This window comes from Chelonia mydas, chromosome 4 (assembly GCF_015237465.2).
Source record: "Chelonia mydas isolate rCheMyd1 chromosome 4, rCheMyd1.pri.v2, whole genome shotgun sequence".
NCBI lineage: Eukaryota > Metazoa > Chordata > Testudines > Cheloniidae > Chelonia > Chelonia mydas.
Window position 1 is genome coordinate 127,462,421 of NC_057852.1, and position 27,619 is coordinate 127,490,039.

General features: G+C 42.8%; 1 protein-coding gene across 9 annotated transcripts in view; it reads right to left on the reverse strand.

Moving 5' to 3' along the window:
* IMMT (inner membrane mitochondrial protein) overlaps window positions 1-21,409 on the reverse strand; it is a 39,172-nt gene extending 17,763 nt beyond the window's left edge. For 2 of the 9 annotated variants that reach the window (XM_043544868.1, XM_043544867.1), the window contains exons 1-8: window positions 21,165-21,409; window positions 13,585-13,658; window positions 12,553-12,742; window positions 9,616-9,739; window positions 8,896-8,976; window positions 7,653-7,760; window positions 4,644-4,780; window positions 1,144-1,247 (exon numbers count right to left, since the gene is read on the reverse strand). In XM_043544868.1, the coding sequence (XP_043400803.1) occupies window positions 1,144-1,247; window positions 4,644-4,780; window positions 7,653-7,760; window positions 8,896-8,976; window positions 9,616-9,739; window positions 12,553-12,742; window positions 13,585-13,658; window positions 21,165-21,209 (863 nt within the window). In that variant the 5' untranslated portion in view covers window positions 21,210-21,409. Of the gene's footprint in view, window positions 1-1,143; window positions 1,248-4,643; window positions 4,781-7,652; window positions 7,761-8,838; window positions 8,977-9,615; window positions 9,740-11,684; window positions 11,764-12,552; window positions 12,743-13,584; window positions 13,659-21,164 lie in introns of those variants that run through there. The other 7 variants (XM_027826169.3, XM_027826168.3, XM_037898279.2 and 4 more) reach the window with 6 other exon arrangements.
* Window positions 21,410-27,619: the final 6,210 nt, after the last annotated feature.

Consider the following 27,619-nt stretch of genomic DNA (forward strand, 5'->3'; position numbering starts at 1 on the left):
AAACGAACAGCAGCAAGTCAGATTTTTATTATAGCTAAATTATCTTACATGTTCTTTAAAAATATTGGCTCTAGTGATACCTGTTTGACTATTCCTAACAGTAAGGGGAGGGGAAGAGCAGCATTCAACACTCCAATCATTTTGAATTTAAAAAAGGATTTTTTTTGTTGAAAAAAGTTTACACACAGTCAGTGGCTATTAGGAGCATTTTTATCGTTTACTAGCTTTCTGGGGGGGTTTTACTGACGGGCTTTCCTGAGTTCTTCCCACATGCTTTCAGGTTTTATTTTTCGCATCTCCCCAGAAAGAGTCTTTCCAAGATAACCAAATTTTAGGTGAGTCCTACTTCCACATACACAACCCCTTTAATACCACTGAAATCACTATTCTTCAAGAGCCTGCATAAATTAAAAACTCATTAACGAAGAGTTAGAAGTAGTTATACAAAACTTTAGGATTATGTGCTGAAAAAGGATTATGATCTAAAAAGCAAGGATATGTGTCTTATTTTTAAGTTTCTAATGTAATTACTGCACAATCCTAAGGAGTCTAACTTTATATAACCAGGTTTTAAAGTTTTGGCCATTACAACTGACGATACCTAATGGTATTATTGATCCCTATACATACAGAGGCCAGCTGTGAAATATCTGCAATAGGTTTGCTAATACTGTTTAAGTTTATCCAAGATTTTATCTGCACAAGATATTACAGATATAATATAATCTTTTTTTTTTTTTGGTCCACTGTCTCTTCTAATTAATAGTTCAGACCAGATTTGGGTTGTTTGGTCTCACTGCCACAGTATCTAAGCTCCAAGAGTGATCAGATTCATTGTTTTATTAGAAAAAAGGAAAGGAAACAATGAAAATATCTAAGATTTTACTGTTTCAGATGCTCTATTATATCAATGTTCTGCAAAATACCAAATCCAGAGACACCTGAGAAGCACATGCTAAGCATTCTTATATCAAGAGTATGCTTGGGTTAAATTCTTTGGTGCTGGCCTAGGTATAATCTAGTTATGAACAAGTCAATCTAATTTACACAAATACAGTTTACTGTGTGTCGTTTCTAGAATTTCGGCCAACTTGGACACTGGCGATATGTAATCAACCCCATGAAATGCTCAGAACAACTTACTTGGCTTTCAGAAGGGCATCAGCAGCTTCATCCACAGCCTTCCTGCGATCTTTCAATGCTTCCTCCAAGGTCCGCCACTGAGCAGATTTTCTCTCTCCTGAAGTCTAGGAAGCACAAGCTTTCTAATTAGGCAAGTTATAACCACTAACAAAATTATCAGCAAGAATGGAAATTCAAAATAGCTGCACAAACTTGAAGGTTCCTAACTTATTTGCAATTAACTTGAAATATGCCCTTTTAAAAATTAGCTTAAATCATTTAAAAACAATTACCTTTGTTACTAATACGAACAACTGAAAGTTTTTAAAATCTAATTTTATCAGAATTTATGCTGTTTACTTTATGCACTTTGTTCTGACTAAACAGTGAAAATAAACTAGTCAATTTCACATTGATCCTCCTGAAATAGAGAAATGTAGGAGTCTTTGGGTTGGACACTACTGGGAAATATTTGCTGATCTTTAAAAATGTAATACAAGTAAACAGAATACTAGTTCTTGTGTTTTAAAAATAATCTTTTAAAATTCAAGCTCTAGATTCAGTTTAATCTATATAATCACGTTCCTTTCATTTTAAAACAGATGAATATATTTTTCATACACTTCCTATCAATCCAGTAGCATTGACTGCCAAATTCCCCAATGTGAAAAGTGGTATCACCATTTCAGACATAGGAGACCTCTCAAGCCCAGTCCTTATTAGCTATGGATATGCCTCTGTAAAGCTAATTAGCCACTTGAACACCTTCTGGCCTAGAACATTGCTGAAAGTAACAGCCCTCTGCTGAAAATAAAATCTAGAAATGCTAAATTAAAACACACTGGGACTGTATGTTGGCATAGCTAATGTACATTCCTTAGCCACAGACATCTTAGTGGATGTAGACACAGCCTGGAAACATTTTTGAGATACCGTACAACATATAATATGGCTGCTGAAGTTTTCGGCTTGGTTAAGGGGAACCAGGACTGGTTTGAGGAGAATGACCCCAAAACACTCACTGCATGCTACACATCGAGTCTACATTAAGGATAAGGATTCAGCAGCTAGGAAGGTGTCTCATACCAGACTTTAGCAAATAAAAAACAAGTGGTCAGAAAAATAAAGCCATGGAGTTACCATGGACAGCAGACCACAAAGACACCCCAAAGCGGTTTTGCTGGCCTTTGTGCTACATATGGCCTCAGATGCAACGTGATAACGCATGCTGGACAGCAATCCGTTCAACTGACAAAAAAAAGAAGTACTTGCTCGATGAACAAACAGTTCAGTTTCAAACAGTTGATACTCAACTGCCCTTCCAACATTTCTGAGAAAGCAATTAATACTATTCAACAGCGCTCTTTAAAATAAGATTTGTACTAGCCCCAACCTGATATGAGACCATAACAGCAGTCAAGCAGAGGTCACAAGGGAAAGCACCCAGACCAGGTGCCATTCCAGCACAGATCTACAAGCAGGCTGGCTATCCTATTGCAAGGTGTCTTTCAAGATTCTTCCCCACTATCTGAGAGCAAGAGTCAGTGCTACAGGATTTCAAGTATGCCAATATCATTCACCCTTACGAAGGTGATAAGGCAAACTGATAATCACCATGTCATTTTTTTACCTTCTGTTGCTGGGAAAAGCCTTCCATGGGTTATACTGAACAGATTTAACCCCTATCTTGTGGAAATCTCCTCCCTGACTCTCAATGTGGATTTTGGTCTGGACAGGGCACTGCAGACATCATCTTCACAGCCCATCAACTTCAGGAAAAGTGACGGGAGAAAAACCACGACTTTTATATGGTGTCCATCAACTTAGCCACGGCTTTTAATTCTGTAAATCATGAAAGACTTTGGAAACTTTTATTCATCTTTGGATGCTGTTCAAAGTTTGTTTTTGTCATTTTGTGCACAATGGGATGATGGCCAGAGTGGGGGAAAATGGCAAGATATCAGACTCCTTTCCAGTCATCAGTGGCACCAAACCAGGTTCATGATGGCTCCCACACTCTTTTCCATCCTTTTTTCAGCTATGCTTATGGATGCATTTCATAACACTGACAGAGGATTATTTATTCATTTCCACACCGATGGAAAGTTGTTTAATGCTTCCATGCTTGCATAAAAGTGGCAGATTTACTTAAGGAGCTCGTGTGCGCCAATGACTGCACTAGTTGCTCACTTGATTAGTAATAGTGGATTTATAAATGATCACTTCGCTCATGTAGTTAACTGCTTTGGTTTCACAGTTAGCTGAAAGAAAACTGCAGTACTATACCAACTTGTGCCAGGGGATGTGTACAATGCTCAAGTCCATGGAGAAGTTTTGTTACCTAGGGAGCATGCTGTCAAACAGCGCCACAACTAACTATGAGATTACCCATCAAATAGCCAACGCAAGCTTTGCATTTGCAATGTTGTCACACTGCCTATGGAACACTACAGGCGTACAAATAAGCGCTAAGATATATGTTTATGAGGCAGTGGTGATAACACTTCTATATGGGATCACCACCATACCAGGAAACTTGATCAGTTCCATATGCGCTGTCTTCAGTCTGTTTGCTGGGTCACATAATGGCACAAGATTCCTAAACCAAACTCCTTAATCGTTGTTGGATGTCATAACAACTCAACTGCATTGGCCTGGGCCCCTCGTTTGTATGGCCAACCCAAGAACACCCTAGGCCATATATTATGGTCGGTCAATGTAAGGCACCCACTCTCATGTTGATCAGTACAAACGGTATAAAGATACACTGAAGTCAAGCCTGAAAACATGTCCGGTTGATCCCAGTACTCTGGGAAGCAACATCCCATGACAGAGCAAGGTGGCAGCACATTTGTCATGCTGCTGTTAACCACTTTGAAGCAAGAGGTACCAGCAACTTATGAGAAAAATATGAACAGCACAAAACAAGGATACAATAGCTTGCAGTGGTCACGGACAATTTTTTCTGTCCCACATGCAATTATGTCTGCGCTTCTCACTTCAGACTGATCTGCCATATACTTGTTCATTTATAGTGTTTGCTGAATCCTCGCACATTGACACTGATGTGAGACTCCATGATGACACATTCCATATTCACTACCAGACACTAACAAATGAACTTCTGTAGCAAGAGAGAGAAATCCACTGTAACCGAGCGTCCAGGGAGGCTGAAGTGTTCTCCGACTGGAACTATTTTAGCAATAGTAATGGTTTTAACAAAGTGATCTAAAATGGAGTTATAGGGCAGTTTGATGACCCTACCACACTATTTCGTATATTCATTTCCTACACACTTCACGTATATTAAATGTTAACTCTCTGAATACCCCTATTGAGCAGGCAAATAAGAACTATCCCTATTTCACAGACAGGGAAACTGAGGAACAAAAGTGCCATTACATGTTCAAACTCCCAGGAGAAAAATCAATTATCTGATATTATCTTCGATTGTATGATAAACATTTCTAGATACTTCAGTAGACAAAGTAAGGGCTGCATCAGCATTTTATTCAGTTTACCTCAGAATTATCCATAGCCTCCTTCAGTATCTGAGCATGAGTATTAACAGCTTGCACTGCAGCTTCCTGGGCAGTAATTGCCTGAAGGGTTACTCGAGCAGTACTGCTTAGGGCTCCTTCCAAAGCTGCTGCAAGAGCTGGAGAAATAAACAGTTAAAACACAGATAATTTCCTCCATCACCCTTACCTTAAAAAAAAACATTTGCATACATATGGGTAACACTCATGTCCCCCACTACATTTCCTCAATTGGCCCCATGATATTACTTTTCACCACCCAAAAGGATTACTGAGAATTCCTTAAAATTATCAAAAAAAAGAACTTGTGGCACCTTAGAAACTAACAAATTTATTTGGGCGTAAGCTTTCATGGGCTAAAACCCACTTCATCAGATGTATTTTCCACTCCATGCAGTAGGAAGATACACACACACATATATACACACACACACAGAACTTGAAAAGATGGGGGCTGCCATACCAACTCTAACGAGAAATCAATTAAGGTGGACTATTATCAGCAGGAGAAAAAAAACTTTTGTAGTGATAATCAGGATGGCCCACTGGATCGTGTGGTGTGTCCTGGATGGAAGCTGGAGGCATGTAGGGAAGTATAGCGGTCAGTAGGTTTCCAGTATAGGGTGGTGTTCATGTGACCATCGCTTATTAGCACTGTAGTGTCCAGGAAGTGGATCTCTTGTGTGGACTGGTCCAGGCTGAGGTTGATAGTGGGATGGAAATTGTTGAAATCCTGGTGGAATTCCTCAAGGGCTTCTTTTCCATGGGTCCAGATGATGATGTCATCAACGTAGCGCAAGTAGAGTAGGGGTGTTAGAACAACGCTTCCTCAGCTCTCATCCCCTAAGTCAGCCATAAAAATGCTAGGGCCATGCGGGTACCCATAGCAGTGCCATTGACTTGAAGGTATACATTGTCCCCAAATGTGAAATAGTGAGCGAGGACAAAGTCACAAAGTTCAACCACCAAGTTTGCAGTGACATTATTAGGGATACTGTTCCTGATGGCTTGTAGTCCATCTTTGTGAAGATGCTGGTGTAGAGGGCTTCTACATCCATAGTGGCTAGGATGGTGTTTTCTGGAAGATCACCAAGGGATTGAAGTTTCCTCAGGAAGTCAGTGATGTCTCGAAGATAGCTGGGAGTGCTGGTAGCGTAGGGCCTGAGGAGAGAGTCTACATAGCCAGACAATCCTGCTGTCAGGGTGCCAGTGCCTGAGATGATGGAGCATCCAGGATTTCCAGGTTTATGAATCTTGGGTAGCAGATAGAATACCCCATGTCAGGGTTCTAGGGGTGTGTCTGTGCAGATTTGTTCCTGTGCTTTGTCAGGGAGTTTCTTGTGCAGATGGCGTAGTTTCTTTTGGTAACCCTCAGTGGAATCAGAGGGTAATGGCCTGTAGAATGTGGTGTTACAGAGCTGCCTAGCAGTCTCTTGTTCATATTCTGACCTATTCATGACGACGACAGCAACTCCTGTGTCAGCCTTTTTTATTATGATGTCAGATTTCAGAGTAACAGCCGTGTTAGTCTGTATTCGCAAAAAGAAAAAGGAGTACTTGTGGCACCTTAGAGACTAACCAATTTATTTGAGCATAAGCTTTCGTGAGCTACAGCTCACTTCATCGGATGCATGATGAAGTGATTTCATCACTAAAATCCTTTTAGGACCTGCCTCAAGTACTCAGCAGCCAGTTCATAGTATGCATCCGATGAAGTGAGCTGTAGCTCACGAAAGCTTATGCTCAAATAAATTGGTTAGTCTCTAAGGTGCCACAAGTACTCCTTTTCTTTTTTTATGATGTCAGAGTAATTCCTGAGGCTGTGGATGGCGTTGTGTTCTGCACAGCTGAGGTTATGGGTCAAATGATGATGCTTTTCCACAATTTCAGCCCATGCACATTAGTAGAAGCACTCTATGTAGAAGTCCAGTCTGTTGTTTCGACCTTCAGGAGGAGTCCACGCAGAATCCTTCTTTTTGTAGTGTTGGTAGGAAGGTTTCTGTGGGTTAGTGTGCTGTTCAGAGGTGTGTTGGAAATATTCTTTGAGTCAGAGACATCAAAAGTAGGATTCTAGGTCACCACAGAACTGTATCATGTTTGCGTGGGTGGAGAGGCAGAAGGAGAGGCCCCAAGATAGGACAGATTCTTCTGCCGGGCTAAGAGTATAGCTGGATAGATTAATAATATTGTTGGGTGGGTTAAGGGAACCACTGTTGTGGCCCCTTGTGGCATGTAGTAGTTTAGACAGTTTAGTGTCCTTTTTCCTTTGTAGAGAAGCAAAGTGTGTGTTGTAAATGGCTTATCTAGTTTTTGTAAAGTCCAGCCACGAGGAAGTTTGTGTGGAAGGTTGATTTTTTATGAGAGTATCCAGTTTTGAGAGCTCATTCTTAATCTTTCCCTGTTTGCTGTATAGGAGGTTGATCAGGTGATTCCGCAGTTTCTTTGAGAGTGTGTGGCACAATCTCTCAGCATAGTCTGTGTGGTATGTAGATTGTAATGGATTTTTTTTTACCTTCAGTCCTTTCGGTATGATGTCTGTCTGTTTGCATTTGGAAAGGAAGATGATATATGTGGACTATGCTGCATCAAGGGCAAGCACAAAGGTTCTCACAAGCCCTAACACAAATTAAGCACTGAGTGAGATCCATTGTAATGGACTTTTCCCCTCTGAAGCAGTCTGCTCTCCAACACAGATCTCTAGTCATTCTTTCCCAGTGACCCAACACAAACCCCAGCGTGGTTCATGCTGCCCTGCACTGCTAAGTCTGCTACAATAAGAATGCCACTTATTCTTACTAACATAAGACAGGCAGAGGAACCAGACAAAAAGGGAACGGAAAGACTATGGAAGCAGTCTTGTATAAAGAAACACTGTAGCTGCTTCATAAATTATCATTTGTACACTACCATATATACATATGGCTATATTGTATATTTACAACAGCGTGAATTCCTATCTATGACAACCAAATTATATCTTAATTTACATACATGAAATCTTCTCTTGTTCCTCTTTGTCTTGCTGTGCAAGACGGGCTGCAACTTCCTCTGGTGGCCGTTCTTTTATGGCAGGGGAGTCTCCACCCACACATTCCTCACCTAGGCACAGAGATGAAGAGGGAAAAACAAGGCTGATGAAAAACCAAAATTAGTACCACGGTTACTTATCGTGGAGGGACCATTTCCTTTTGAGTCTAATTTGTATTGGCAGCATCACTACCATCATCCAGCAACCTCCTCAAACCTTGTATTTCCAGAGTTGCGAAGTTTAGCCTGAGCTCTCCTTGCAGTCAAAGATAACTGCACAGACACACATACTCAGACTTATCCCTACATTTCTGCCAGTTGAAAAGGATAAACTGAACAAAAAATTGAGATGGAAAGCAATGCTAAAACACAGCTGGGAAACTAAACATAGACTGTCATATGAATAACCATTGCTTTTCATTTCCATTGCTTTGTTACCATGGCTGGGAAGTTCGGCCAAAGCAGTGAAAGGTTAGGAGGGAGGCTATAGAAAGATGGGATGATATAATTTCAATCAGCAGAGTTCAATTCTCCCACTGTTTAGGACCGTTCACTCTGCACTATTTTTCCCTGTCCCTAAAACACACAGTAAGTGGACAATTGAAAAGTTAGGGCCTAAATGGTTTTTGTACAGGAAGTCTGTGGAAGAGCGGAGATGAGAATCCAGATCTCCTGACTCCCAGCCCTATGCTGTAACCACAAGACCAAGTTGCCTCTTAATGCTCATGCTAACTCTGAAGTGTTTGTTTACCGTTGGCATATTGTATTTAACAGGTCTCAGAGTCAATACCAATAAAAATCTTATTTAGAAAAAAAACGCTATTATTGCAAAGAAGCTATAGTTCTTCTGATCGGTTTGATACAGTGTGTTTTAAAGTTTCGTGATTGATGCTTCTTCACTAAGGCCCTGGATACATAGCTTTCCTGAACTCTGGCCAAGAAATCACCAGATCGGAGGTTGAGTGGGATGTATACAGTTCTGATTTTCAGCACTAACCAAGCATAAATCTTTTCACATTATCTAGGGTCTAATATGGCCCAATCCTGCAGTCCCTTTGCATGCAGAACATTCACAAGTTGGTAAGAGATCTGCATCCAGAAGGCATAAAGGATTGAGTCATTAGATCTGATTAATAAGTCATTTAAGCACCTGATGCAGCAGGTTTGTGTTTCCCTTCATGGTGTCCTTGTACGTGATCTTTCTCACCTTTGTCATCCTGCATGCCTGGAGCTGGTATTGACAAAGCTTCACCTGTTGCAGAAATTATTTGAGCTACTTCTGAGCTTGCTGTAAACAAATAAAAAACAACAACATATACAGTACTATTTGTATAATTTCTGTGTATAACATAGTATAGACACCTGAATGTTGTTTATGTTGGTGAGAAAGAACATGCCACGTATAGAGTGTGAATAAGCCACCTTCTCCCACAAGGCAAAGATCATAAGTGGCCGACAACCAGACACTGCTTCCCACTCAGAATTTAACTGAAGCTAGGGCTGAAGGACAGGACACTCCCAACTTCTACAAACTGTGACTTGGCAGTTTGCCCACATTAAGCCCCTTGCAGTTACCAGAAACTTAGAAGACCTATGAGACAAGTATCCAAGATATTCTTATTGAATCCTGTGTACAAGTCTCACAGTCCAGTTAATTCAAGTCTTCAGCTGCATTAAAAAAAAAAAAAAAAATCTAGTCACTGCAGTTTACATTAGCCTGCTGAAAAGTAACCAGAATGCAATCAGAAAGCACCCCACCACTGAAATAGAGAAGACCATTATCTCCTAAAGCAAATATCTTACCAATGATTACATAACACCAGTCTTCAAATAGTTTTATAATGTAATAAGACAATGAAAAGTGTACCAAAAATAACCCTTTTGTTCCTCTCCCCACACTAAATTTTACACCATTCTGGAAAGTTACCTCCTTTTTCTTCCACTAACGTTGAAGGAGCTTCTGTCTTACTCTTCTGCGATCTGGTACTGGGCTGTTTGGAGTCTTTCGTTAACTCTTCTACAGAGGAGATTTTTAGTGGACCAGGTTGTATCTTGAAAATCATATATATATTTTTAAATCACCACATACTATCAGTCATACAATGAATATTCAAAGAGTCACAGTTCTATTAGATTATAAACATTTCAGCATAGGACCTCTGTTTTTATATACTGTACAACACCATGCACATTGCTAGCACTTCAAAATAATAATTCCACCCACCAGGCAGTAGCAGATCAGATTACCTGAATAACCCCAAAATGCTATTAGAATGTAAAATGGCATTTGCATTAGCAATTTTCAAGATCAGAGACTTGACCATACAAGACCCTTTGCTATCAGTTTCATATTTTCCATGGTAAATTTAGAATTTCACACCCAATTTTGAATTTGAAAACAGCCTTCACAATTTTCAGTTCTTTCAAAATGAATTCATTAATTTGTGTAATTTAAATATGAACAAAGTTTGACAAATGTAAGAATTTGAACAGACTGTCTTTATCAAGTACCACCCCATAACATTCAAGGTACCCCAAAGAGCTCTACAAAGCAATTAACTGTATTAATACAGATTGTGTACAGACTCCAGATACACTATTCACACACTCACCAAATGGCTCACATGCAGCTTTGGAGACTGGGTTTCCACTACTTCCCAACGGAGACAACTACATAGTCTATAAGACCTCACGGACAAAGTTTCTTTCTGATATTCATTAGCCACTACCAATACATCTTCATACCATATTGAACAAGTCCTCTCCCTTATTGGCACTTATAGTCTTTATATGCTTGTAGACTGTGTCCTCCCTTAGCTGTCACTCTGCCAAGCTATAAATAGGGAGTTCTTTTAAATTTTTCTTCCGGGTTAATCCAGACTATGTCCACTTGGAAACAAAGTCAAGGGTCCTCGCTTGGAGGAATTTTCAATTTACTTTTATCACCCTGATTCAGAGCAAACTATCTTCAGGGAAACATATCTCCTGGCAGAAGAGGGGTGACAGAGAAACAGGACACGCTCTCTGATTTTTGGTCAGCATCATTCATTGACGTTCTGGATGTATTTAGGGAACTTTTGACTATTACTACCAAACTTGACTCCTGTCTTTGTTGCACAATAAAAATCTAGAAGGGAGACACTGGGTCTGTACTGGTAGAAACTGTCACTCTCTTAGTGAGGGCAGGCATCAACAAAGTTTACATTAAACCCTTGCTCAAGAAACCATCATCTGACATTAAGATCTCACTAATCATCACCCAGTCCCTTTTCTGGGTAGGCTACAAAAGTGGTGGTGATGGTGAAAAAACTATGGAAACTCCTGGAGTCTCAGATTTCCTAGATCCTAGGCAATCCACTTTCAGACCACAATATAGTGGGAAAAAACACACATGGTTCATTGGTAGATGACCTTGTGACAATGGATAACAGATGTAAAAGTCAAGCAGTCATGATTATTCTATCAGATGCTTTTGATACCATTGACCACAATATGTAATTGACATGGCTACAGACTGACAGGAATAGATGAATCAAATTTGAATGGTTCTACTGATTTCTCTGACAGGACCCAGAAGTTAATATTGACCGAATGTGCATCTAGCCCAAAGGTTCCCTCTGGTAAGGGGCTGCCTATTCTTTCACCCCCAAGCCTCTCCTGTCCAGTGGGTAAGACAGATCACTAGAGAAGATAAGGCAATTTAGGCTACAATGCCTTTATTAGGCAGATGACACCAGCTTTGTTGTCTCCATTTCATCAAATGTGCACAAAGCAGTTAATAGGTTTACTTAGTGTCTGGCTGGGATAGAGGGCTTGAATAAGGACAAACCGGCTGAGACTCAACTCAGATAAGAAACAACATTAGCTAAGATGGAGAACCAACTAAAACAACTGGGGTAAGTTATATTGTCCTGTTCCATTCAGAGAATATGCTAGTTTAACACCCCCCCACACACAACTTAGGTCTGCAACCCTGGGGTCTTTCTGGATCCTCACCTGCTTCTGAAAGCTCAGATAGCAGCAGTGGCCAGGAACGCTTTTCATCATCTATGCCTGGCCAGGAGGCCTTTTCTTTCTGATAAAGTAAATGTGAAATTTCTAAAGTTAATTTCTTTAAAGTCAATAGGAGCTAAGGGCACTCAGCACCTTCCCAGATCAGGATCGCAGAAAGGGTCTCTCCTGCCGTCTGCAACATGATGCCAATGACCTTTTCCAATATGACCTTTATTGCAATACAACATCCAACATGGTGTTATCTATCATTCTTAACTTTAAAGATTTCAAAGTTTATCTGTTCCCCAAGATGCATGACCTTAAAGTGATTCAGCCTGGACAAATGTATTTCCTGCTCATATTTCTTAACCTCACTACATCCCTAATCAGTACTATTCCTTCCAACATAATATGAGATGCAAATTTCATCAGTGTGCCATTTCCCCCTTTTCCAGGTCATTAATGACCAAACATAATACCTATCCATTTTAGACCTCTCCACTCAAATAAGTAAAAATGGCAAGATTTTACAATCCATGAATCACAATCCATTTGAGACTGTGAAACCATATTAAAACCAAGAGGAAGCAGGGCACAAGGACAACAGAACACAGCAGGTGAAGTCAGTCAAAAGGTAATTGGTAAGTCAGCAGCACACAATGTCTGAAATATGAAAGGATTTTTATTGTGTATCTATTAAATCTCTCTTTCTCTTTCTTTAAAAAAAAGCAGAAATACATACTGACTTTCTAATTACAGTCATGCTGAATTCACAAGTCTGGCCTCTTGTGTATATTGAATCAAAAGTATTTAGAATTTGAGAAACAGAGCAAAAGTTTCCTTTATAAAAAAAATTTACGTGAAAACTTACCGGTTTTTTTGGCATTGGCACATTATAAGGGGCAGGACCAAGTGCCATTTCAAAGAGTTTATCCGAGTATGGGAGGGTCTTCTCTACGTTCTCTCGGAAACGTGGATCATAATTAGCATACAGAACAGTTCCACCAACTCCTCCGCCAACAAACAAGACACTTGCCCCAATAATTTTGCCTGCAGAAACACTAGAGAAAAGAAATAAGGCTGAGAAAGCTTTTATGTACGTCAAACCAGTAGGATAGCAAACTAACAATCTCGGGGAGGAACACCAAATTGTCGTTATAGATCTGAAAGCCATCCTTTTTAAAATGAAGGCCCACAAGTATTCAGTATTTATCACGACCATTCCAATATATCTAGGCAAACCTAAATACACATACCAACAAGTTGAATAACTTCAACTTAAACTTTTCTAGTTACTGCAGCTTTCTGAGCCACACAAAGCCTGATATATTGATATTAAGCACAAGGGATGGACAAGCATTACAAGCGTTTGTGAGAAACTAATGAAGAACACCACAACCAATTAATTTGGTTTAACATGCCATAGGGCAACCAGAGACCTTTGGGGCAGGAACTTTCTATGGAGTCTAACTCCACTGACAGCGAATATACTTTAAGGGCCAGCTTTTCAAGAAACCTCTGTACCTGCAAATGGGGCCAATTTTCTGAAGAGTTCAGTCTCTTTTCAATCGCATCTGCATGACTCCTCCTTCAGCACTACCAAGTCCCTCAGTACCACACTGGGGCATCGGTTCCAGACTAACACAGAAGCAAGAATGCCACCAACTAACATTGTCTGCAACAACCCACTTTCTCTATGGTGGTTTCCCATCCAAGCGATGACCGTTTGGCAGCTTGAAATCTGATGCAATCACGCAAGAAACCATTGCTGCACACCATAAACATATAGTGGCAACAAATGTGTAACTGCAAATCCCACGTAAATGAAAATGACAACCAAACTCACTCTTGATGAATCAGATAGGTTAAAGTACCAATACCACTTACAAAACTCAATACATACCCAGACTGTCCTGATGTAGCATATCTGCGGCACAGTTGTAACGGACGGAGTGAATATTTACCACATAGGCAGTTCTAAGAAGAAAACACAAGAATAAAGTGATGCATATAATTTAAAACATTTTTTAAATTTTCTGCATTTCAACTAATTTCATTTATTCAACAAAATAGTCAATCACTACCTCTTCTATTTATCAGAATATATGTAAGAGGAACACCTGATATCAAAACAGTGATACTAGATTCTGTTTCTCCATAATTAATTATTGGGCAGTTTCTCCAAACAATAGATTCCACTCAGAAATGGTAAAAAAAAAAAAAAAAAAAAAAAAAAAAAAAAGTCATTCCGAAGCATCTTCCCTGCATTACTAACATCATTTTACATTATTAAAACCAAAGCAATTTTCAACAAAACAAAAAAAAAAAATCTAAATTTACTTTCCCATTTACGCTGCCTGTTTAGGTTCTGCACTTAATTCAGCTTAGACCGTGCAACTGGACTACACTTTGGGGTGCTCATACACTGTAATTCATCAGTGACTGAGAGACAAACACTGACGGAATATTTAACGGTTTTCTTTTTCCTGTCTTAACAGACACTTGGTTCAGATTTCAAAAAGACTATTGTGAACATCATGAATTAGCTATGCTAAAATGTCCAGCTTCCATTTCTGTTGAATATTAAGATTGACAGAAAAGACTGGCTAAACCACTCCAATCCAGTAGCAGGGGAAGTCTCTCCCTACTAATGATTCTAGCAAAAGACAGGGGTATGAATTTCTGATGGAATAGTACAGGACTCCTGGGAAACAAATACACAAACCACAAAGAGAACTTTTCCCACAGTTAAGCATTTTAGGCGGCAGATAAATTTTGTAATCGAAAGGAGCTGGTTAAAAAGACAAAGGAAGATAAATTGCTATTTTGGACATTATGCTTTGAAATAAATAAAAGGTAGAGCAGATCCTATAGCCCTGTTTCCATATTTATTCAAACAGTATACAGAATTAAAGCAGTAACACAATACACTGAATTCTTATTTCTTATTCTTTCCAGAACTGTAGCCAAAAACCTTTTAACTGCCAACAGAAACAGGAGTGCTCAGTGACAGGAAATGCGTGTTTCTTACCCTTGCAAAGCTGGTTTACAAAACTATCCAGTTGTGGGCAGCAGTAAGGGTTTTTTTTGGTTCACAATGGGGCAATGAGGAAGCAAAATTTATAAATACAGAAATCAGATAAAACCTATTAGAGTCAATCCCTGCAAATGCAAACTAAGATTTTTTGTTATTTCTTTTAAATTAAAATCTTTTAAAGTATAACTTTTATTGCTTCTGACTCAAAGTTAGCGGCTCTTTACCACACCCTTTACTAAGTATGAATAAATGTGTTTATTCACATAAGATTTGTACTCTGCTATTTGCATTCCTTAATCTTAGGAACATGGTTCTTGTCATAGCACTACTACTAGAGAGAACTGGGATTGCTTTTCACTCCTGAAAAAATTGTTTCTACTATGAGTCGCTATTATGATTCTACCATTCAGTTTCCATTCAAACCCTATTTCCGATCTTCTTCTAGGTTTCCCAACATAAACTTCTTTCAGCCTGAAGTTTCTCATGCTTAATTTCAAATCAGAGCAGAATTTGTTGAAAACAAAATTGGTGTTAATGAGATATACTATTCTTAAATTAGTAGACTTTGGAAAATTAACTTTCTAGAATTCCAGATTCTTTTGTCCATTCATAACTTCATGGCAAGTGCACAAATTTCATACTAGTTTTATGCAGTAAGCCTCACTGATATCTTATATATCAACGATCAAATTCTTTAATGCTGGAAACTCCGTCAGATAACCCAACAGCGATTATAAAATCTATCAGATGCCCATCAGGAATTATTACCCCTCTAAACACCATGCTGACAGAGTTTAACTGCTTTGAGTGCCACTGGCTATGCTGGGGGAGCCTTAAACCCCTAGAGTGCAGAAACATGGGTCCCAGAGCAGTTACTGGCTCAATGGTCTATGGATCTTAACTTCTGTTCTCCTGTCTAGCACAACTGATTTAATGCAAGTCACACGAGAACAGCAGCAGACATGTTTGAGTTGTACAAGCATGAAAAAAATTCTCTTACCACTGCTACTTGAAAAAGTAAAAAAGAAAGGTAATTATTTTTTAAAAGTAAGAATATACTGCCTTTAACATTAGTAGGATAGTACAATAAAGACAGAAATCTGTAGAATAGATATTTACAGTTAATTTCCCAGACCAACTTTAGTTTTGTCCCCACATTCTCACCTACCTGACTTACAAGCCACAGATCCCATCACTTTCTGTGCTTTCTTTTTCTGAAGTGAGCTGAAACCCCCATGCAACTTCCCCAACCACAGGCCAGTAACCTGACATTCTTCCAATCCACCTATCGAATACCAGTGGCTTGATTTATAATATTTATAATGCTAGAAGTCTGCATGGTACTTTACAGAAATAAAAATTCAATACAGGCCTCAAGAGCTCACAACCTAAATCAAACACACCAAATTAAGACAAATGACAAAGAAAGGGAGGGACAAACATTAAGAGAACGTGAGCTGTATTACATTTCAAATGAAGCTGTTAAGTTCTCTTTTTGGAGTCTTACCCCAGTCTCACAACAGGGAAGGAATAACACAGGAGTGGAGGTCATCAGTGGGCACTCAGGCTACAGAGGTGGGATGACAAAGGATTTGAAGGAAGAGACTGAGGATGGTACCTTAAGAGGGAGTTTTTGCCAGGTGTAGGGGGCACAATGAAAAAAGGCACAACGCAGAGAGTGGAAGGAGGAAAAAAAGGACCAGTTAGGTATGAACAGTTGGTACAGCACAGCGGAGCCAAAGATTCCAACTTTCACAATGTGCTTGTCTGATATGACTGCAGATACCATTGTTCCCATTTCACCTTTCAATATGGATCAAATACCCCATCCTCTAGACAGGCCAGACACTAGTGACAAGATCTGATATATATATCTCCACACACATACATATCTATATATATATATACACACACACACACACACACACCAGTTCTTATATTTACGTAGGAAACAGCTTTTAGGAATCATGTGAGAGGGAAAGACTTGTTTCTCTTTTTGTGCACCAATGGAAGCACTAGCTTAGACCAGTCATCACTGCTCAGAGCAGTTCTAGATGACAGAGTGGTAAAAATGCTAGCAGCCACAGTATGCTACCACTTCCACAGTAGCAAAATGGAGGGAGAATTTGATAAAATCTCAGGGAATACAAGGCCTTTGTAACCATCCTTTTAAAATGCAGCAGTGCACAGAGGGTTTCTAGCAGTTTGGCACATCTGTGGACCTTAAGAAGTTTTGTAAGCAGAGGGTGGCCTGTGTGTCGTTTTCCATTTCCTATCCACTTTTCCTTCTACAGATAAGAATGGTAGGAGTTACCCAGAGGTGTTAATACTCTTTTGTCCATTTCAATTATTTTACCTACATTTATTTCAAGCCTAGTTTAGCATTTCATAAAATCACTAGCTAATGCATCATCCCAATATTTCTTTTTTGTGTAATTACTGGAAATATAACTACTTACAAGGAACACGGACCTAACTACTGATAGTGGAAACTGTATCAGAGGATTTAATTACTTCATATGGTTGTTGCTATGTCCTGCATAAAGAACAACAAGCAATTATTTCTGAGTTTAGAAGCCAAGGTAGCAGAAATCCCTTTTGATGAAGAGTCAAGCTGACAGCACAGATCCTAGTGGCAAGGACACTGCAGAAGTATTCTACTTCCTTCTCCTACTGAAGTGCCATCTGACATTTTAATTTCCACTTACCCGCTTCTTGGTTTTTTTAATCTTGGCATTCCACCTTCTAAAAGAGCCATTTTGCAATAGAAGTACTATTTGCCACACATTTCATAAAGAGAAGCTGAGTGAATTTTGAGCTTGAGAAAAGTGCCAGAAAATCAGCTTTATAGGCAACAACAGTGCTCAGGTCTCAATAGACTGCCAACAATAAGGAAGTGTCTGCATGAGCATAGTACTGCATTTTAATTCCTTTTGCCTGTGCATCTATAAAACAAGGATGTGCTCCTAGAATGTAAAATAGATGCATTTAATAAATAGGAATGAACAAAAATCAGACAAGGCAGAACTTAATCCTGATGGTAGAGTTGTGTGTACTAAGGACACCTGCCCACAAGTTTGAAATCCATCCTCCCATTATTAATGGAAACAGGTGTATCACTTTACACCATCAAGACCATACATTGTATAAACACATCTTGTTTTAAAAGTCTTTAAAAAGAACACAAGACAGACAAACTGGACAAAAATTTCCCCACCCTGTGATAGGCAACACTAACCACCATACTCCTCTCAAAGACACAAGTTTAATTTACATAGGAACGCTGGGGCCCAGATCCACAAAGGTACTTCAGTGCCCAAGTCTCTACTGCAATCCAAAAACTCTGACTGAACCTTGTAGGTGCCTAAACTCACTTATTCTCTAAGTTTTCATGGTTTAAGTTCTGTTGGTGTCTAAGTGTCTACCTCTAGGCATGCACACTGCTGCCACAGGTGTCCTGACACCTATCTCCCACCTAAGCCCCAGAGCAATTCACAAACTGGGGGAAGATAGGCAGACAAACACCTAAAGTTGTGTGAACTGCCTGATCTGGCAGGTGTGCTCAGAGGCTGCCTACTGGACTGGGTCCTATTCAAAATCTGGCAGCAGCAGAAACCCAGCTTATAATGTTTGGCCCAGTGCTTAGAGTTCTCACCTGGGATGTAGGAGACCCAATTCAATTCCCTCCTCTGCCAGATGGAGAGAAAGGATTTAAAAAGGAGTCTCCCACCTCTCAAGAGTGCTCTAACCACTAAGCTATGGGATATCCTGATGCGAGGCTCCATCAATCTCTCCTACTGAAACTGTTCCACTGTGGATAAATAATGAAAGAGTGATTAGAGCAGGGGTACTGGTCAGTTGGTCTCCCATCTTCCAGGTGGGTGCCCTAACCACGCTATCAAAATAGCCCCTAGAATTAAAACCATTTATTTCTAATTTTCAGCTTCTAGCTCCTTTGAGGCCCCAAGTCTTCCAGAAACGCAGGCCCCGGAAACGTAAATAGGGAAATAAAAATAAGTGACTCAGTAAAAGATGGAACATTTTAAAGCTTGGTATGCTGCCTTATTCTACATCTAGCTCCTGCCATCTGAGATAGTCCTCTCTCTCTCCACCTCCTTGACGTCATCTCATTAGAAAGATATTTACTTACAAACTGAGAAAAGAGATTCAAAGGCCACTGATATACACCACACACAACTCAGATGTTTTTATATAAAAATTGTTCAGATCATAGCCACATTTTAGAACTATACTATAACCCTGATTCTCTACCAGCTTTGGATGTTTCCAAAGATGTTTAAAACAGGAAGGATACACGTGTAAAACTCCCAAGAGATGGCCGGCAGTTTCTGGAAGTCTACATTCTAGGATCCCACCCCACAGCTCAAACTTTCCACAAACCTTGATTTAGAGGATGTCAGATGACTTGGCATACTGAGTTCTTCAACCTTACAGGGCAACAACAAGAATGCCAGCCGCTGTTGTGGGGCTGGCTAGCTAGCTTTAAAGAGATTACACTCCAACTACAAAGCCATCAGGCCTTTTATATATTGGCTCTTTGTCGTTCTCTGTGGTTGGAAAACCTAAAGTATACTGACGTATAGAGTAAAATCCTAAAAGTATATATTTATTAAGTCAGTTGTTTTATATGCTTCTGTAACGAAAAACACAATATTCCAACAAGGTACTTGAAAACCAGTCCAATCTATAAATGCTTATGGTCTTCAGCAGAAAATGTGAAAAATTGCTTTAAAAAGACTTCAAGCTCATAATCTCCAAACGTGATATAAAGTCAAGGTTCCACTTTTTTTTCCCTTCAATTGGCTGCTTCTTGGAATGACACCATACACTTCTTTCCTATTCCTTTTTTCTCCATAACTACCAAAACTGACAAGTCCCACTCACTGAAGGGTGGCAGACTCCCTCGTTTGGGGATTGACTTTAAAACTGCTTTTAAAAACAGATGATAAAGCTAGCTGTGTGGATTTCAGCAACATTTAAAGTTACTCAAAGTTTGAAGTATCCCCTCAGCCTCAACCAAAAACAACTCCTTCCCATTATCATGTTCCCTGTTAGGGTTTATGAAACACCAATGTGCTCTGGGCTGTACAGGACAACATAAAAACAGTCCCAGTCCACCACAGGTTACAATATAGAAGAATGACAGGTTTCAGAGTAGCAGCCGTGTTAGTCTGTATCCACAAAAAGAAAAAGGAGGACTTGTGGCACCTTAGAGACTAACAAATTTATTTGAGCACAAGCTTTCATGAGCTACAGCTCACTTCACCGGATGCATGCCAATGCTGATGAAGTGAGCTGTAGCTCACGAAAGCTTGTGCTCAAATAAATTTGTTAGTCTCTAAGGTGCCACAAGTCCTCCTTTTCAATATAGGAGAAAAATGTTAGAGTGCACTGGGAAACCAAAACAAGGGATTGCCTTAGGGCAGTTTTAGCCTATTGGTTTGTCTGTTGTGGTCATTATAGAAGATTTAGAAGGAAACAAGAGAGGGTGTGAGTCATGTAATCAGGAGAAATTAGAGGAAAACAAGGTCATGTCCTTCTCTACTGATGCAGGCATCTGGGCGCTTTAGACACAACATGTCCATTTTGTTCCTGTAGCAAGAGACAGCTGTAAGAATTTTTCAACCACCTCTCAGTGTTTATTGCACCACCTGCTCCCAGACACTGCAACAGCAGCCAGGGAACAACCAAGGCCAGGCTCACGGACTTCTACAATGTGTGCAGCTGGCAGAGGCCCGCCTCTACGGTAGAGGTGATGCCCAAAGAGACTACAGTCCCCAGCATGCTGCGGGCCAAGCCTAAAGCCTTTTGGGGGGGGGCGGAGCTGCGACTACAACTCCCAGCATACAGCGTGGAACTGGGCTCCTCCTGGCTCGAAGAAGTTAGTCGTCCGTGTCGACGATTAATCCCACAATGCACTGCTCCACCTTAAGACCGTAGACCTCTCCTAAGGAGTAGACGTCAGCAGGCTACAAACGTCCCACTTACGGCGCACGAGAGCAGCACCGGCCCACGAAGACTACAAGGACCAGCATGCAAGGCGACTTCCCCCTTGCCACAGACAAAGCTTGCGCCTTGCATGCTGGGGCCCGTAGTCTCCCTAGCCGGACCGTGAGAACCGACTGCACCACTCTATTGGCCGCTTCACCCGTCACTCAATAGACGGGCAGCCAATCAGCGTCTAGGTGCGCCCCGTCATTCGGGGAGAGCTGAGCAGCGATTAGAGGACACGACTTCTCCCCGTGTCTCCTCTCGTGCTCGTGACCCCGATTCATTCTCCTCGCCGGAAAGCGGCGTTGTCGCGATTTATCGAGGCAGCCCCCCCCTCCCAGTAGCGCGACGAGAGCGCAGCGCGCGACCGGCACAGGAGCAGCGATGGCTCCTGCCCTCCCTGCCAGCTGCTGGCGCCCCCCTTCCCCGCTCACCTGGGCGGCTGCCGCGGCCCCCGCTCGCTGACAGACTCGCAGCATCTTCGTCCTCAAAGGCCGGGCACTGTGCGTGGTGGCAGGCGGAAGCGTGCGGGAAAGCGCCCTGTGCGGTAACTCCCAGCAGGGCCGCTGCCTCCGCCCCCTCAGCCTTCGCACGCACTGCGCAGACGCAGCAACCGGCAGTGCCGCGCCGCTGTGGGGCGGAGCCTCACTGGGAGGAGATGGTGACTGACGCGAGTGGGCGCCCAATCAGGACTCGGAGAATATGCAAATAAATAGCCCGCGAGCCAACATGAGTCACGCTGGCCGCGTATCGCGCCCAGGCCTCAGGGTGGGGCGGTGCACCGGGGTGGGAGCCAATCAGAAGTGGGGGAGCTGGCCGCTGGCTGTAGGCTGGCTAAGAGGGGAATGTAACTAAAGGGACGTGGGTGAGGTGGGGCCACACCACAGCCAGCCCCCTTCCCCCCCACTTGCTCAGAACATGCTGTGCCCCATGCCTAGCTGAGCTCTCCGTGCCACGCTCCTTAGGGGCCCGCTAGGGCTCCCACCTCAGAGGTCACCCTCAGGGCAGGCAGGAGAGTCTTGGGGTTCAAAACGAAAAGGGTCCAGTCTCCGCTCCCCCACTGGGAGCAAGCCTGTTGACCTGATTGCAGCCAGGGCCCAGTGCTGGAACAATTTGCACAGTGGTGCTGAGAGCCATTGTACCAAACTGTACACCCTGTATAGGATGGAATCCACTTCAGGACAGGGGGTGCGGCAGCAGCGCCCCGAGTTCCAGCACCTATAATTGCAGCGTGAGCTTAGGTCCAAGTTTGTGCCAGAGACTCCAGCTAGCAGGCGCACCTGTTCAGTTCCAGGAGGTGGGTGGGCACAAGCCCACCAACAGCTGAAGGTCCCTCTCCCAGTCTAAGGGGAGGAGCAGCTGAACCTGGAGCTCAAATAATTTCAGGGAACAACTAATGAGGAAACAGGGCCAGGAGGAGTGAGGTCATAGGGCCATAAGCAAGGAACCGGAGCTGGACACTGAGCAGAGAGCCCTGGACAGCTCCCACTGTTCCTCAAAGGTGTTTAGGGAACCAGTGGATGCTGCCCAGAGGAACTTATGCCCAGACACGTGATCGGCTGCAAGAACGGAAAGAGACCCCACAGTAGCAGAGCTCCTCACCATCCAGCATCCTCCTCTTGGTTTTATAAATGGCCACTTCGACCAATGCCAGGAGGAGATTGACCAGGAGATCTTGTGATTTGTGGGGCCACAGAGAGGATGTGCATGGATCAGGAGGTGAAGGGAATAGTGCAGCCAAAACCTTAGGAGAAGGTTCTGGAGAAGCCAGAAGAGGGGCTGCAACCTGGTGCACTCGAGATAAATGTGCACCAGGATCTTCCTTGCCACCACAAAAAGGGCAAGTATCAGGGATGAGGGTGTACTACGCCAAGTACATGCCTGTGCTCACAGCTCCATGAAGGAGCTGTCAGTTCATATCCCCAGCGGGCAGTAGGATCAGGGTGGAATATAGGCTGGCCTACCGGGGTTCTTCCCCCTCCACAGGTGATAGGTCCCGCCACTTAATGTCAAGGTGGGACACGAGGGTGAGGAAATGAAATGTGTGGAGTATCAGCATGTACAGATGTGCCCTTGGCACAGTTCAGAAATGAACCAGCTACAGATCGCACAGCTGGCTCAGATTATGCAGGAGGGGAGCCAGGGGCCTTGCAGACAGGGGCCCAGTGAAAAGATCCAGAGAGCCAGGAGTGTGGGGCAGGGAGCACCCTCTTGCAGGACCTGCTCAAGGAAAGCCCGAGAGGCAGGGAATAAGGCTGCCCTCGCCTCCTGGAGTACACACCAGGGAGTTGAGGGGTGGAGAGCTCCATCCGCTAACCAAGTGCCAAAGGATCCACCCCGTCCCCCTGGTCATAGTCCAGGAGGTCTCCAATTCCTGTGGCGCCTGCCAGGACCAGCCTCCAGCCTCTGGAGACCCCACCACTTGCACGCCTAATTGGGGGTTGTGTAGCAGGGGCTCCGCGAGAAGATCTGCCCTCTCGGCGGCCGCCACAGACCTGGTCACCAAAACCAGCTTCCAGGTCCGGAAGAAGACCAGCAGCTCAGAGCGGTCTCAAGGAAGACCCTTTGGATTAAGCTAAAAGAACTGCAAGTCATATAGGAGGCAGGAGTCTACAAATCTGTAGTACAGTCTCAAAAGGGAAGAAGCAGTTGCTCAGGCAGTTTCAGCCAACCCCATAGACACTGCTGCCATCAGCCCTGCCTGCCAGGGTTTTCACTCCTCCTTTCCATCCAGCTAATTGGCTGCTTGCTCCGGTCCCCGCCTCCTGCCCCTACCTCACAGTCTCATCAATTCAGTCTAACCCCCATTGCTATCCCTGCTCTTTCCGATCCTGTGCTTTTCCTTTCAATTCATCCCTTCCTTCTCTCTGCGCTCTGCACCCACTCCTGCCCTACAATGTAATCCATTATGTATAATAAAGTAAAACACACACACACAAAACACAACATTGTGAAACTAACATGTTTTCAATCACAGTTCTCTTTTTAGCAGAACCCATCCTCCACCATTGTATCTGCCTATTTAGATTATAAACTTTTAATGCAGGAATTTATTGAGCTGGAGACTCTAGGTGTGACTGCAATAAAAATAATTAAGGGGTCCTGATCTTCACTGAAGCCTCTAGGAACGAAATATTAATTAATATTCTGGGTCAGAATTAAGGAAGATGCTTCCTTGGAACAGATTTGGGAAACACAGTGTAGTCAGCTTTCACTTATCCACATAACTTCTGGGTGAGGGTCAATGAGGATTCTTACAGGAGAAAGTGTCTGACTATGGGGTAGAATCTGGGTTAAGAATTTCTGGAGGGGGGGATTTTAGTAATTACAGACCTGGGGACAATAAACTATCTGTTCTTTGTAAATACTGTAATTTTTTGCAGATCCACTGTGTGTCTGGAACTTCTCAGTGTTTCTAGCATGTGTTCTGCTTTATTTATGTCAGGATTAATTTGCCCTCTTCCTGCCTGAACCTATTAGTGGGAGGCTCTGATCACCCAACTGAAGGGAACAAACATAAAGGATCCCAGTCTGCACCGAAAGAATCACATTTATGTTACAGAATTACAGACTCATTTGTTAGATTTAAAAACGCTGTTGATAACTTCACTGTATAGTCATATCTGGTAGTATTTTGGAAGTTATAAATAGAGATATATGAGGAAAAAATAGCTGTACACCTTTAACTTCATTGAAACACTCAGAATGGACTGGGAAAACTGCCTCCAGATTTCCAGCTAGCAGTAATTACCAGGTGTAATTCATATCATCTACACTTAGCAGGAATGCTGCATCCTTTCCTTTGGGGTATGGTTATCCATTCCTTTGTCACCTGGAGGTTAGATTACAGCAATATGTTTTGTGTAGGGCTACACTTCAAACAGTTCAGAAATTGCGACTAGAATAGATTGTAGCTGCCTGCATAGGAAGGTCTTGATCCTGCGATAAGAACTGTAGGGCAATGCACACTATATGGGTGCAAAGGTCAGCTCATGTGGCTTTTATTACAGAAGCAGGAACTTAGTGGTGTTTTCTGCTAGGAATGCATCTTGCCTATAGGGAACAGGGCTTTTAGGAAGACCATGAAAGACAAAAATATTAAATGATCAGGAAGAGAAGATGTAACTGAGGGACGGGTGGGATATTCTGCAGGGTACTTTCTACCAGCCCTTCTCACATTTTCAGATTTCCCTGGGTTCTGATGCTGCACTTTTAATGCAAGAACAGCTGCATTACTACAAATGGCTGGGTACGGAGCCTAATGTTGCAGTGGATGAGGGAAGTAAGGATTTATTCCGCTTTCACTTTTGTCAGAATGCTACTGAATGTAACCAGCCCACCCAGACATCCAAACGCATCTAATCAGGCACTAAGGTACCGGGCACCTCTGAAACCCCCCAGAAGCGATTTAATGCTTTCCTGGCCAGCAAGACACTCATTGAGATGAGAGGATTCGGAATGTGTAACCAAGTTGGAGCTGCTGCACCGCCACCTTGCCCACAAAGTTGGAGCTGCTGCACCGCAACCTTGCCCACAGTGCAGGGCCGGGACTAGGAAGCACGTGCACTGGTTGGCACCCGCTGCACCAGGGCGAGTAAACCTGGTAACACCCAGCGCAAGGCGGAATGGGGCTGCATGACCAGCTTCTCCCGCCCCTGGGGCACGCGCTCTTTGGTGGGGAGGGGGCAGCCAGGGGGCAGGTAAGGAAGGAAGAGCCTTGAGCCACCGCCCTATTTAGTAAAGGATACTGCTCCGCGTAGGAACGTGCTACCGGTAGCACTTATCAATACGTACTGATTGTAAGAAACTGCTATTGTATTAAATTGCTACCTGATGGACCAGAACTGATTCCTAGAGAACCCCACTCATTATGCCCATCTTATTTACCGTTATGTCCATCTAGGTTTCATTTCCATAGTTTGTTTATGAGATGGTCATGGGAGACAGTATCAAAAGCCTTACTAAAGGCAAGATATACCACATCTACTGCTTGTAGGCTTTTTACACTGTTAAAGATTGGTTTTACATGTGAGACTGCTTGAAATACCGTTTTTAGCAAAGTTGGACCTGTCGCTGCTGCAAACTATAGGGATGTGCTACCTGTGACACTGCAATGTAATGAAGCTAATTCCTACAGACAGCACTTTCTCACACCTTGGGTATGTGAGACTGCTATCTGTAGGAATCAGCTACATCAGATGGCTTTAGTGAATTCTTACCATTAGCAGTTCCTGATAGCTGCGAAGGGCCGTACCTGTTAGCCTTGTGGTGTTCTGAACAACATTAGCTATTATGCTAACAGAAATTGAGATGGATTGGGTATGAGCCAAAGATATGACAGTCTTAACTCCCCTGCTGACAAAACATGAAAATAACCTTTTCCTTACATATGTTTCTGGATGGTACACAGCTGTGGCCAGCTCAATTAGGGCCCAGCTGGCCCTGATGAGAGGGCTGTGGGCCAGAAGCTGGAGAAGTCTCACTCTAGCCCTGGAGTGAGTCGAAAGGGGAGTAAGGTACCTGAAGTGGAGCAGTGCTGGGGAAGGGCAAGGGGAGCTGGGGAGCGCCAGCCTGTAAAACTCCCAGGCTGCAGGCCTTGATGAAGGCCTTTGAAAAGGTACTGGGGCTGTAGGGGGCAGCCCGGGGATAGGCAAAGGCAGCAAGTCCTAACCCCTTGCCAATGATGAGTGGCCATTACAGACTGCAGTCTGCCCCAGTGAGTGGTGGCTAGATGATGACTGGCAGTAGTCACTGAGGCAAGGTGGGTTTAGAGGGTTGGGGGTTCCCCTGGGAGGGGAAACCCAGAATAAGGGGGCAGCACCCCAAGGTAAAGGGCACCGGGAACCGACAGGCGAGACACTGGCCAGTAGGAGGCGCTCTGTACACTGGAGAGCTAATTCCCTAGACAACCAGCAGGAGGCGCTGCACTGGTGAGTCTTGACCTCACTACTGTGCCATTGAATTACAGGAGCTTTTGTGGCTAGAACCACCAGTAGAGCAACGTATGTGTAATATAGCTATGTTAAAAACTCCCACCTTAACCTATTACTTCCCAGCTCGTGAGGATAAAAGAACTAACACACTGGATACCAGTATAATTATAAACTTTAACTTTTCTTTGTGGATCAATTGGACAGGTCTGTACAAACTAATGAAGAAAAATAACCAAATTATCCAACTGACTGAAATCACACAGGCCCAGGTTCAGACACACAGTTTGGCTATTTTACATCAGGGATCTGAAATATAAATAGTCTCTGCACAAGCAGAACAAATTATAACACACCATTGGTATGATATTCTTGAAGGATGGGCCCCCTCTTGGTCTTCAACTTTAAAAATTGTTACACCCAATTATTCTTTTCTTTATTCTGATAAATTTAATGTTAATTGTAATGTGTGGTATGTTCTGTTGGATGCTGAAATCACCAGCTCAGCTTGTTTCAAAAAAATTATACAGCCTTGAGACAATTACATAAAGTGGGACCCATTCAATACCTCTGGATTGAAGGGTCATTTGCGGGTCAATGTGGGAGCCGGGATCGGCCCAACCTGCGGACGCGGCAGGCAAACAAACCGGCCCGGCCCGCCGGGGGCTTTCCCTGCACAAGCGGGGGACCGGCTTTGAGACCCACTGGGTTAGATCAGACAGAGAGGAGACGCCTTGAGGAGGCATTGGGATGCCTGAGCCTTTAAGAACCCAGGCCTGGGAAGCCGCTGCTGGGAGCTGCTGTCTGTGAGAGGGGAAATAAAAAAAGCCCCCTTTGCCCCCCCACCATTTTGGCAAACGCTGATGTCTCAGTCCCACTGGGGTAACTGTTACCCCCTGTGCCCCTGCTGGGTTTTGCCTTCTGCCAGCGCCTCACCGCGAGCTTAACTCCTGCTCCTC